Below are 12,559 nucleotides of genomic sequence, written 5' to 3'. Positions count from 1 at the left end.
CCGAAGACGGCTGTAATGCCAGAAACCGGTCCCCGGGAGCTTGTTTCCTTCCCAGTGTAAGAATTGGCTATTGTAGTTTGGTTTGCCCTGTTCCCATCATGCACTGGGACAGGAACAGACTAATTTGCATACAGCCAGGTTCTGAAACTGGGATGGTGCAGTGAGCTAAAAAACGGTGTTGGATCTAGCCCTGATCTCTTGACTGGGTGAGAGCTTTCTGCTTAATTCAGAGACTCTGTCCCTCACCACCTCTTGTTGTAAATATTTTTGTCCACCCTAAGCGTGGAAGGGTATTCTCAGATGTGAGACCCTTGCTCATTGCACCATCAGGATTCAAGCAAACCGGGCCGAAGACGGCTGTAATGCCAGAAACCGGTCCCCGGGAGCTTGTTTCCTTCCCAGTGTAAGAATTGGCTATTGTAGTTTGGTTTGCCCTGTTCCCATCATGCACTGGGACAGGAACAGACTAATTTGCATACAGCCAGGTTCTGAAACTGGGATGGTGCAGTGAGCTAAAAAACGGTGTTGGATCTAGCCCTGATCTCTTGACTGGGTGAGAGCTTTCTGCTTAATTCAGAGACTCTGTCCCTCACCACCTCTTGTTGTAAATATTTTTGTCCACCCTAAGCGTGGAAGGGTATTCTCAGATGTGAGACCCTTGCTCATTGCACCATCAGGATTCAAGCAAACCGGGCCGAAGACGGCTGTAATGCCAGAAACCGGTCCCCGGGAGCTTGTTTCCTTCCCAGTGTAAGAATTGGCTATTGTAGTTTGGTTTGCCCTGTTCCCATCATGCACTGGGACAGGAACAGACTAATTTGCATACAGCCAGGTTCTGAAACTGGGATGGTGCAGTGAGCTAAAAAACGGTGTTGGATCTAGCCCTGATCTCTTGACTGGGTGAGAGCTTTCTGCTTAATTCAGAGACTCTGTCCCTCACCACCTCTTGTTGTAAATATGCTTCTTTAAAATGAACTTGGTCTCGCATTTAAAAAGGTTTGAGCTATTGGCATTAGTTATGTGTTAATTATCAAAACGGATACATAAAAGGCATTGTCATTTACAATGCCAATAGCTTAAACTCTCGCTAATGCGAGACCTGTTGCATTGCAAATGCTTGTTAAAATATGAGCTGGGAAAACAGAGCTGCCGACTTTGGAGCTCGGGAACCAGGTTTGAGTCTCGGCATCAACGCAATATCTTGATCAATGTAATATGTATGATGTAACTGATTAACCGATATTTAGTCGTGAAAATTTAAAATAAACGACATAGATCATTAAGACACTTCTAAGCTGTGTGTTGATGATTCTTTAATTTCACATTAAAAAATGTTATCCTCAAGTCGGCACACCAAGCTTTTGGGAAAAGTCTGCATGTGCATGCAGCGTGAGACGCGCAACGCGCCTTTCCGGTCCTGTTGCTGCACTTGTGAACATTCTTAAGAGCTGCTGTGAGCAGCAGGGTCAGAATCCTTCCTTTGCTGTGTGCCGTGACCTTGTAGATAGGCTTGTAGGCCTGGCTACGAACGGTGTGTGAGTGACAAGGGGGCGCTGCTGCTGTACGGGTAGCTGTTAGTCCCACACCTGCTTGCACTACCACAGGAAAAGGATAGTAGGATTTTAACGCATCTGTAGATCAGAAGAAAATGGGCACCCCTTGAAGTGCAACATTTGTGGTGGGGGTGTCTGTGAGGTTCTTTCATTGGATTGTCTGTGTCCAGGGCACGAGTCGGGGGTTACACCCGGGTGGACAAAGACCACCCACTTTTTTCACAGGGTGAACGCCGTCCACCCTGCCAAGAATTTGGGCACAAGTCCTAAAAAAAAGAAGTGGGGGACTGACCTAGTCTGGCAGTATGCATGTGACATCACGGGGCATGACATCACACATGGCATCACAGGAATTGACATCATAGAAAGTGGCATCACAAGCCCCGACTTTACAGGAAGTGGCATCACAAAAAGTGACATCACATATACAGCCCTCACATATATGTTTAGCAGGTCTATCATGTACGTTTGAGCGCACTGTGAGGATAATAGGACAGTGAGCTATGGAAGATGATGTGTGGCTTCTACACCTTGCAATCTAGTTATATGTAACACATCCTGTACATTCATTTACTAACATATAATTTATTGTACATGTAATATGCACCTGTTGATGCAAAGCGTTCTGACACCCTGCATTGGAATGAGTAGGGCTATACAAGAAAAAATAGTGGTACTTAAATTATTTAAATGCCTTCTCTGGGAAAGTAAGCTCTATATAAATGCAATTTGCTTTGTGTAAATACTGGGAAAGACCAACACATCTGACATTCTTACAGTGCATCCATATCTCCTAAACAGGGACTGAACATAGTGAAAAGCTGCCTCCCTTAAGTATGTGTGAAGTGATAACAAGGTGTAAGCCTTTGTTTCCCCTCTGCTGCATTTGCATCATGTGCGAGGCTCCTGACTGCTCCCAGCCAAGAGACTTGAACAAACGGAGGACTGATGACCCCCCAAATTCGGCCTTTGTAATGGGACCAGCAGGAGTCTTAAATAAGAAATCCCCGTCCAGGCCTGCACGTTATGGCAGATGAAAAGCAGACAAGGTGCAAGCGCTGCCGAAAGTGTCCCGGTGTTTGGGAATTACACTGGGACGAGTTTAGCACATTATTCAGTGGGGGCCAAATTCTTGGCAGGGTGGACGGCGTTCACCTTGTGAAAAACGTGGGTGGACGCCGTCCACTCGTGTGTACCCCATGACTCATGCCCTGATTCCAAATGTGTTAATGCCAAATGAATAATAGCTATCCATGTACTTTCATCAGACCAGGGCTTTACAAAGTGATCAGTATCCGCAGCACAGCTTAATAGCAGCATTTAAAGTAGATGAAACGTTGTGGCACTCGTTTTATTGACCATGGGAGAGTTGAAGGTCGAGTTGGCCGCATTCGATGAAGCCTAGGACTTCAGAGTGTGCACTGGTTTCTAAAGCAGTGGTGTTAACCCATTCAGCTATCATACCAATGTTCAATGTGAGGGATACAGTAGGAGGGAAAAGGCTAAAAACTGCTGGCCATTCTGGATTTTTTAAAACATAATTTCTGTACTCTGTCTGGTGTAGAGACTCCTAGTCTGGAGACACCAGATAGTCTGATAAACATCCGAGGTATTCATGGGCATAATCTTTGGAGGGCAGTACAAAAATACCACCGGAGGAGTAGGCTCTCTGCAACAGTGGAGCCTCACCTGTAGCTGTTGAAGGGAGGGCCGGTGGCACAAGCCTCATGACCAGTCCAGGGTCGGTTTGGTCTCGGTTTGGAGGAAATCTTCATGGGTGTGGCTGTCAAAATCCAGTCATTGGTTGACGTCCTTATGGCAGAATCCTTCTAATTGGTGATGGACGATTTCACTCTTTTCCCTTTATGTGTCGGCCTCTGTGTAACCCTGGGTATACATGTCCATGGCCATTTAACACCGGTAACACTGTAGGCCAGTCTGTCTGCCCTTTCAGTCTTTGTGCTTTGTGGAATGTTTACACTTGGACTATAGTGCAGATTACCACCACCCCCTCTTATTTTCTCTAACTTCTTTTAAAGATAATTGGGCTTACCGTTGTCAGTTTGTGCCTCTTGACAATCTGTTTTAGTACCAGTAGGTTTAAATTCTATTAATGTGTGATCTGAATTTTATTGTTTTTTCTAGGTGAAGAAATAACTAGATGCCAATATAAGCATCACTGTGGCAAAACATGAATTTGGCATAACTAGATGCCAATATAAGCATCACTGTGGCAAAACATGAATTTGGCATACATAAACTTGAATGGCCCTAAGTTGCAAACATGGTTTGGCGCTGGCTATGCTTTTGGATGGGTACATCCCCTTGGGCCATTGCTCGATACTCTCTTGCAAAGGCATCACCATTGTTCACAGGTGAGGAGCTTTACCTATGATAGGGCAAATTGAGCTAAACTGACAAAGTTAAGCGGTTGCCTGAACCAAGTAAATGAATATTTAATAGCACCAGAAGCTGAGGACTTTAGCTACCCATCTCGAGAAAACAGTATGGTTAATTTAGGATACTAAAGTATGCATAAAGTGATGGATAGAATGCTTACATTGATCTTGGCCTCTGGTAATCACTCGGGGCTGCATCCCAAGCCATAGTTATTTTGCATGCCATGCCACCTCAGTTTTGACCCAGCTATATGCAAATCAGTCTTGACCCTGCTCCAATGGGTATAGACCAGCCTGAACTGCCAAGCCAGGTTCTCTCTGAACTGGAACACAAGCAACCCAGGTCCAGTTTCATCCTATCCATCACTTGTTGTATACTTTAGTATGTTGCCCTAAGTGGGACGGGTAGGCCCAGAGGTTGGTCCTGTGCATACTGTGTCACTGGAACCAAGCTATCTATGCCTGGCTGATCCCATAACCAGGGCAAAACCAGTCCTGAGGCAGGGTCAAGACTGAGTTGCATATAGCCAGGTCCAAACTGAGGTGGCATGGTGTGCAAAATAACGATGGACTAGGACATACATAATGAAAAACAGAACAAAGATAAGCAATGCATGGAAGCACAAAATAAAATATTTAGCGAACAAAAAAACAAAATGTGTGCTTTTAGCTGTGACTGATGCCACCCAAGTGTTGAGACCAGTATGTGAGAAGTTTTTGGTACAGTGGTCCTTGTAACCGAAGGGACTGCACACAATGAGAGATTTACAGGCAGAGTCAACAAGCATTTGCACTGCCATTGGTCTTGCATTTATGAGAGTTATGGTTATTGGCATTGTAAATTACAATGTCTACCCATGTGTTTAGGTTTGGAGTGGATGTATGTGGTGTGGAGTGAAATTATATGGGTTGGATTGGATTTGTTAGTTGTGGAACTGTGTGGTGTGGAGTACATTTGTGTTCTTGTTTGGTTATTATAATGGATGTGAATGGATCACAACAATCCTGCGGGGCAAGGCTGACACTACTCTTCTAATGCCACTAAGTAAAGGCAGTCTGGGATGAATGAAGTTGGTATGACTGAAACAAGTTAATTTTGAGCAGCAATAGGATCAATTACTAACTGCAAAAACATTTTTCCATAAACTTAACAAAATTGTGCTGAAAAGACAATGTTGTGAAACCTTTTTCCCAGTAATCTATCATGCTGTGCAAATCACATATTCAAAGTGGGCTTTTGAAATCTATACTATCTCTACTTTGGGGAAGAATAAATATTTTACAGTTGAACCATTATGACTCTTTGATGACAGGTGCACGTCTAAAATTCAAATATAAATATCACTAGGCCAAAAGAAAACAGAACAAGAAGTTACATTATTTTCATTTACATGGAGTGGGAGAATTTAGTGAACAAATGAGTAGCTTCAATAACATTACAATTAATATAAACAGAAATGTGAAAAAGGCACAACGGTGTATACTGACCAACTTCCTGTCCAAAGTGGTATGCCTTTATCTCGGAATCGGTTTCAGATTTATAGACACAAACGTTTTTGTGTTTTAAGAAGTATCATTTTAGTTCAATGGAATTTTCCTTACACCGGTTAGCACACAGCTCAAATTTACAGTAATGCACCATACCCATTCAATGATGTGTGCTATATATTTTTCAGAAACTTGCAGTAAGATACGCCAAGTTATGTATTTGATCGAACTGCTGACAAATCAGAAGTCTGAAGTCCTTTTAAACTGAGGCATGTCTCGAGGAGACTGCACATGCGCTGCCTAGGCGAGACTTCATTGTCATCACTTCATTCATGCAGGACACCAGTAGTGCTCAAGGCTTGCTGGCAGAGCGAGAGGTCAGAAGCGTAGTAGGGCCACCACAGCCTTTATGTGGGTGTCTTTAGTACAACCATCTGAGGCCTTTAGCAGTATCTGTCACTTGGGTTCACCACTAGATATGGACTCGTGCCATACTCCCACTGCCATGGTCTGACCAGCTGCAGGCAAGATTATGGTGCACCTGGCTGTTATGACCAGCTGCAGGAGCTGCAGTATTCTAGGCATACCACTAGAGCAGAGGAACACACCATTTTAGTTCCACCTGGCAGGTCCTGAAACCCATGCACCAGGGATATGCAAAGATGGTGGGCTCAACCAGCAGGTACATAAATGGGAAGCCAAGCCAAAAAGGATTACATCTTCACCTCGGCTAGGGACGGGGCAATGAATACCTGGCAGTTGGTTCCAACTGTGTTGGAAAGGGTCACTAGCCCAGGGAAGAGACCTCACTCTCAAAATAGAAACTAGACCTGCAAGTACACTAGCCAAAACAGAAGTGCATTCCAATCAGGATCCTATGTTTGCAGGTCGCAAAATTTCAGTTCTTGGGCGAATTGTGCAGGATGCTTGAGAGGGACAGTAGGGGCTCCAAGAATCTCATTATTTTCAGCTGGAAAGTTAGCTGTACGCCAAATAATATGCATTCTGCCTTGCCCCCAGTGCATGCTCACATTTGCACATGCATCGCAGTGGTGATTTCATGTTTTTATTCTTCCTGACTTCAATCTGTATGGGCTCTTACTTCATTTGTACAATTGTAGATGTCCCTTGTTCTCAAGATTTTAGTAAGGCGGTGTTTAGTATGCAGCTTGTGAAGTAAAGGCAGCTTTTTGTTCAGACGCCAAACTACGATAATTTAAGTCCTCACTTTTGCATTTGTTACAATTTTCTTTTCTAAAAATACCAGCCCCGCCTTTAAGACAAAGCTGACCTCGGCCTCGAGGGTACAGTTGTGCAAAACCTGTTCTGTTTATTGGTTGCGATCATAGTCCACTCTCCTAATCAAGTGTCCACACCAAGATGATGGGCTGCTTTTTCATGACTTCATCAAATGACCTAATTCTTTGGCCCCTCTATATTGCAAACACAGCTTGGTATCCAACCCAAATACAGGTTCTAGCAATAGGCGAGCAACTGCATCAAACTTGGTGTATGTAGAGATAATAAACAAACCACCCAGTTTTCAATCTTTACAAAATTTGATACAAAAATCCAGATTGATGTCAGTTTGTTGCAGTATTAATTTTAAAAACAAAAGATTTAATGTAGTATATTCTGAGTGTCTCCCCAATTCTGTCATTTATGACAGCCGTGCAAATAGCTGGTCTTGGTGACAGTTCAGGGGTTAGGCGTGGCACATTAAGCTAATGAAGCTTAAATACCATGAAGATTAGAAAAAATAAATCAGATTAAGTCTGGACAGAAATGATCTAAAGTCAAGGGTTGTAATCATGAGAGATTTTGCTGTGTGTAAATGTGGCTGTCGATTGTCTTCACCTCCTTAGTCGATCATTAGACAACCCAGCTGATTTCAAAGATGCTTAAGACCGGTTGATTCTGTAGACATGATAACCTAGTAAGAAATTAAATACAAAAAGTAGCCAATTTCTTTTGTTGGCTGTAATATATGCCAGAGAGCAGAAAGAAGTGTGTTTCTTTAGATGATTTTGTATGGAACTAAGTTACCAATGTATGCTACTTCGGAAGCTCTGAGGATCTGTCTGGATTCGGACAGTCTCCTTTGAAGAGAATGTGCATCAGAGGGCATAGCACCGCCGTTATCGGAGCACAAGCATCTTGGGGCAATTGGTAGCACTGTATGTTTACCTTAAGTCACAAAAAGCAGTCGCAAGGAAAACGAGCATTTGCAGTGCAGTAGGTCTTGCATTTGCGAGAGTGTAAGCTATTGGCATTGTAAATGGCTATGCCTTTTAATCATCTGTTTCGATAATTAACACATAAATAAAAGCCATTGTCATTTACAATGCCAATAGCTCAAACTTTTGTAAATGCAAGACCTATTTCATTTCTAAGAAGCAGCCGCCATTGTGCCGGGCTGTTTGGAAAGTGAAAGCATGCATGGTGTACTGATGGCTGCAATAAAGCATGTTGTGCCTGCAGTAGGAGAAACTCATTAAAGAAAATAGTGCTTACAGACTAAATAAGACGTACCGTGTAACAACAGAAGTACAATGGCCAGTCCTCATGGGAGGTTACGGATGAAGACAAGGCGGTAGTAAGGAGGGACTAACAAGCCTAATAACAAATTAAAAGCAAGCATTTACGAAGGACATTTACACAAGCCAATGTCAAATACGGGCTGAGAGTGGGGGTACTTCATGTCCATACTCTAATACAGCACGCTTCGCAGCGCATGTGCTGCCCAGGCTCAACCTAAAAACAGATTGTTAAAACTCGCCACGTACAGTGTTTGCGATAAATACTTTTTACAGATATTTCCAAGAAGTCAATTGCATAATGTTCTTGAATTTTGTTTTCACCAGGTTCCAAGGAGGTTGTGGCCCAAGGTAGTTGTGGAAGACTTCCCCCCCGCCCCCGGAAGGGAACATGTAGCTACTGGTGAAGAATACAATCTGTGTCCTTGGGCAAGGGATTCACTGATTTTCTGTAACGTTCTAGAGGAAATATTGCATTCCAAAGAATTGACACTATTGCCGAAACAAGCAACAGAAGTAGAGCCTCAGACCACGAAAAGGAACGCACTGATAAATGAACTCAGAAGCCTAGACGTCCACTCACACAGTAGCTGAAAAGTAATTTTACTCGTCTTAAAATGGAAACTAGCCCAACAGCCACCCAGGAAAAAGGAACAACATGTTCTTCACCAGTGACCACAAAGCTGGGCAGTGAACCTACAGATAATCCCAACAAAGAAACAAATGAACTCCAGGTAAGCGAGGTTTCCCAGAATTTTGCAGACAGATCTGCTGCCAGTCAAGATACAGACACGAAGGTTGACGCTCACTGTGAATCGGAAGGATCACCAGGAAGTGGGAGCGGGTGTTCACCAAGCCAGGAGTCGAGGGATACTTCTACAGTCATTGATAATCCTGACACAGATGTTGACCAGCTGCTGCATAAAAAGGAAAATGCCTCTAAACCTACAGAGGAAATTAATAGTTCACCCACAGCTGAGCATGAAACAAAGGGCTCCCAAGAAGGAGATACTGTCCATGAGCCAGAGAATACATGTGATTCCAACCAAGGTATCAAACCTGCAGAGGAGTTAGAACACAAACCATTTGCTTGCAACAAAGATACAATTACTGCCTCGCAGTTGAACAGCAGAGATGCATCTAACCAGGAAAAAGAAGCAAAGAGATCACAAGGAACAGATATTGCACCGGAGTCTGAAAGATCTATAGCCAAGCAAGAACAAGATGCCACGGGGGCCTTTAGCCATGAAAGTAAAAACGAGAGCAAGTGTTCACTAAACCAGCAGATGAATGCACCCACAACTAAAAAAGAAACCGAGGCCTCACAAGAAAAAGCTACCACTCTAAAGGCGGACCTTTTACCCAACCCACCCGCAGGCCAGGAATATAGTGACTTATCTGTACCAGACATATCAAATAAGAATGCCTTGTTCCCAGAAAGTCTTGGATCGCTGACCTCCGAGGAATCTACGGAGTCAGCAGACCCTGAAATAAAAAATGATCAGGATTCTCTGTTACCAGAGGCACATTTTCCTCCAGACTCAAGATCAGAAGATGGTGACAGGAAGTTCTGGCCATATGGCTCCAGCTCAGATACACAGAGACAAAACATGGACCCTGATGGGATCCTACGCAAACAGGCTACGCATCCAGAAAATCACTCAAAGAAGGAAGACTTCCAGGAAGTGCAAGCTACCAACACAGGCTATGGTAAGGAAATAAAAGTCTGTAGTTGAATCGTAGTGTGTCCTGTATGTTAGAACTGATGTGCAACGATTGAGTTGTGTTAGAAGGCCTAAACGGATGAGCTGTAGGAAAAATGGGATGGAGTCCAGGGACTTAAATAACAGTTATTAGTATTGAACAACAAATGGCAGAAATATGCCTCCGTCCCTTGAGATTGTAGTGTACAGGTGAGAAGAGAAGCTATAGAGGAAGGGCAATCCAAATAGGGAGTGATGGACGACTTTGGGTCAATTTCACTTGTGTTCATAAACAGCTTCACAATGCACTTGGGTAGCATTAGAATGAATGAGTGGTATGTGGCTGGCAATAAACATGCAAACTTAATTTGTGCACCCCCCTAATGCGTATGATACTCCACTTTTCTGATTTCATTTAATTTTGGTCCTTCTACCATCAACTTCGCATTTTTTCGCATGACTCCCACAATTTGAGCTGGAACCTACTTTTCCATTTAACTTTTTTTTTTTTTTTTATCAGCCCTACAAGTTATCTGATCTTACACGGGCGGACGCACAAGCTGGAAGAAATGCTGGCTACTGCCCCCTGCCCTGTACCGTTTCTCTTTCCTACTCCAACCAACTGTTATTTTCCTTCCTCACTTTTTTCCTTGCAAGTATATTGCTCCAACGCTTAGGCAGCAGTGCGTCTTCTTTTTCTTTATTTCTTGTATTTGCCTTGTGCTTGCAATTAACAATATCACACTAGCTTGACACGAACATGGCGCTTTGCTATCCCTCCATTGCTTCCTATCCTTCCCTCTCCTTTCCTTTCCTCCACAAATGTTTCATTCTATGCTTTGCATCTTTAGACAGTTTCTTTTTCTATTACTCCCTTAAAGATAAAAAAATGCAAAAAAGATCACTGATATTCATTGGTCAACTGATATGCAACCTTACCAAGGAAACCATATCTGGCCTGTTTCTTAGGGGGAATAAATAAGCAATCTTATTGGTAGGTCATTAGTTGGGTTTATTTAACATCAGGCCCCAAAAGTGATATTAACAGTCTGCCATATTCTTTTTGTTCCGTCGCTGTGACATTGGGCTCGGTCGATATCCAGAGAAGCTTGGCAATGATGTCATCCTTGATTATTTTGTCCTGTGATTCAGAGCTTGGATACATTGCCTTGTGTCATATATGCCAGAGGTCAATGCTGTTGTAGGGTTTTATTTTATAATCTAAAGAAGTGAAGGCTCGGAGGATTGTTCACATTTGTCCGACTTCTCTAATATACAATTTCTCATCTCTTCCGTTTCTCCCAGGTACCTGGGTCATCCCCATTTTCATAGCTGTCCTGGCGGCATGTGCAACAGCACTCTACAGCAGTAGCTACTATTCTGCCCAGCCAATGAATCCTTCCAAAAGCACAGCATTGGATGAATTCCTGGCTGAGTTTCAACGTGTGCAGACCAACTTTCCTGGCCAAAACCAAGGCCTCTGGTTGAGGAGCCAAAAATTGCTCCAGAAACATCTCAACTCCACACATCATTTGGAGCCTGCAATAGTCATGTTCACTGCTGCCCAGGATGGAGAGAAAACCTTAAAATGCCTAAGTGAACGGGTAGCACACTCCTATGCATCTTCACTGAAGTCTTCTACAGTCTCCGTTGATGGAACCAGGAAAACTACAATGAACAGTGACCTCGCCAAGTTGGAAGTGGACGAAGATCTGAGCTTGGGGTTTCAGGGAGGTCGTCGAGCTGCAGTGATCCACCGCTTCGAGCAGTTGCCTGCTGGATCTCTGCTGATCTTCTACAAGTACTGTGATCATGAGAATGCTGCCTTCAAGAATGTGGCATTAGTGCTGACTGTACTGCTGGACGACAAGAAGCTGCCTCCAGGGATTGGGCTCCGGGAAGTGGAAGAAAAAGTGAGAGACTTTCTGTGGAGAAAGTTTGTTAGCTCCAGTACCCCCAGTGCCTACAATGACATGGATGTAGACAAGCTAGGTGGACTGTGGAGCCGCATTTCCCACGTGGTGCTCCCGGTGCACCCTGTGGAGAGGATAGAGTCAAGAGGTTGCCCATAACTTCACGAAACAACTGGACTCAATTTAGGGCAATGAAGGGGGACTGATCGAAAGGCACTTTGCACTTTCAGAAGTTATTTTCAGTTTAAAAAAAATATGTTGTACTCTGAAGTCGCCTGGTGATATGAGACATTTTTAACAGAATACTGCAAAGCCAAATACAATCCTATGTGAAAAATAAGAGGGTTTTCTGTTTTTTTCTTTTTTAAGTTTGTCAGTTGGCTTTTGCCATGGTTCGGCGGGACTGTGAAACTCTATATTTCTATATTAATTGACCACTGACTCCCATTTACTCTTGGATCTTGAGTTCACCATTCCGCTTCTTTGTGCCTTATTTGCTGAAGTTCTGCAACTGATTCCGCTTGTCTGTTGGCTGCGAGCCATTTTACCGTTTTGTGCCTCATACTAACAATATTCCTTTGGTAACACTAGGATCTAAATTTTGACACTGTAGGTCAGGATTTGCGTGCTGAGCTTAAATGTTCTTACCAAAAAAATTACCAGTGGCCCTTCACTTGGAAAACATTACCACAATTGTTTGTGTGTTTTCTCATTGCTTCTCCCCTGACCCGCCGACTTGAATTGACCTTCCTGTACCCTGCTTTCTGCTCCCCTACACATGCTGCTTTCCTCGTCACACCTCTTTCTCCTCCATCCCAAATACATGCTTCTGGTGTTCTAGGATATGGGATTGTCTTATTGTTTTTCTTGGTTAAATGTTCATACTAATCACACAGTGTAGTTTATGTCCATGTCTCACTGATGCATATTGTCTTGAAACAGTCACTTAAACAACAGAACCTCAAT

At 43.4% G+C, this 12,559-nt stretch overlaps 1 protein-coding gene across 1 annotated transcript in view; it reads left to right on the top strand.

The window, feature by feature from the left end:
• LOC147747725 (uncharacterized) overlaps positions 1-11,933 on the top strand; it is a 62,848-nt gene extending 50,915 nt beyond the window's left edge. The window contains exons 2-3 of the mRNA XM_086955344.1: positions 8,305-9,687; positions 10,986-11,933. Coding sequence (XP_086811470.1) covers positions 8,595-9,687; positions 10,986-11,752 — 1,860 coding nt within the window. The 5' untranslated portion in view covers positions 8,305-8,594 and the 3' untranslated portion in view covers positions 11,753-11,933. The remainder of the gene's footprint in view (positions 1-8,304; positions 9,688-10,985) is intronic.
• The last annotated feature ends 626 nt before the right edge of the window (positions 11,934-12,559 follow it).

This window comes from Lissotriton vulgaris, chromosome 1_1 (assembly GCF_964263255.1).
Source record: "Lissotriton vulgaris chromosome 1_1, aLisVul1.2, whole genome shotgun sequence".
Classification (NCBI taxonomy): Eukaryota; Metazoa; Chordata; class Amphibia; order Caudata; family Salamandridae; genus Lissotriton; species Lissotriton vulgaris.
Note: the sequence above shows the minus strand (reverse complement) of the source record. Positions and strands in the feature narration are given on the sequence as shown.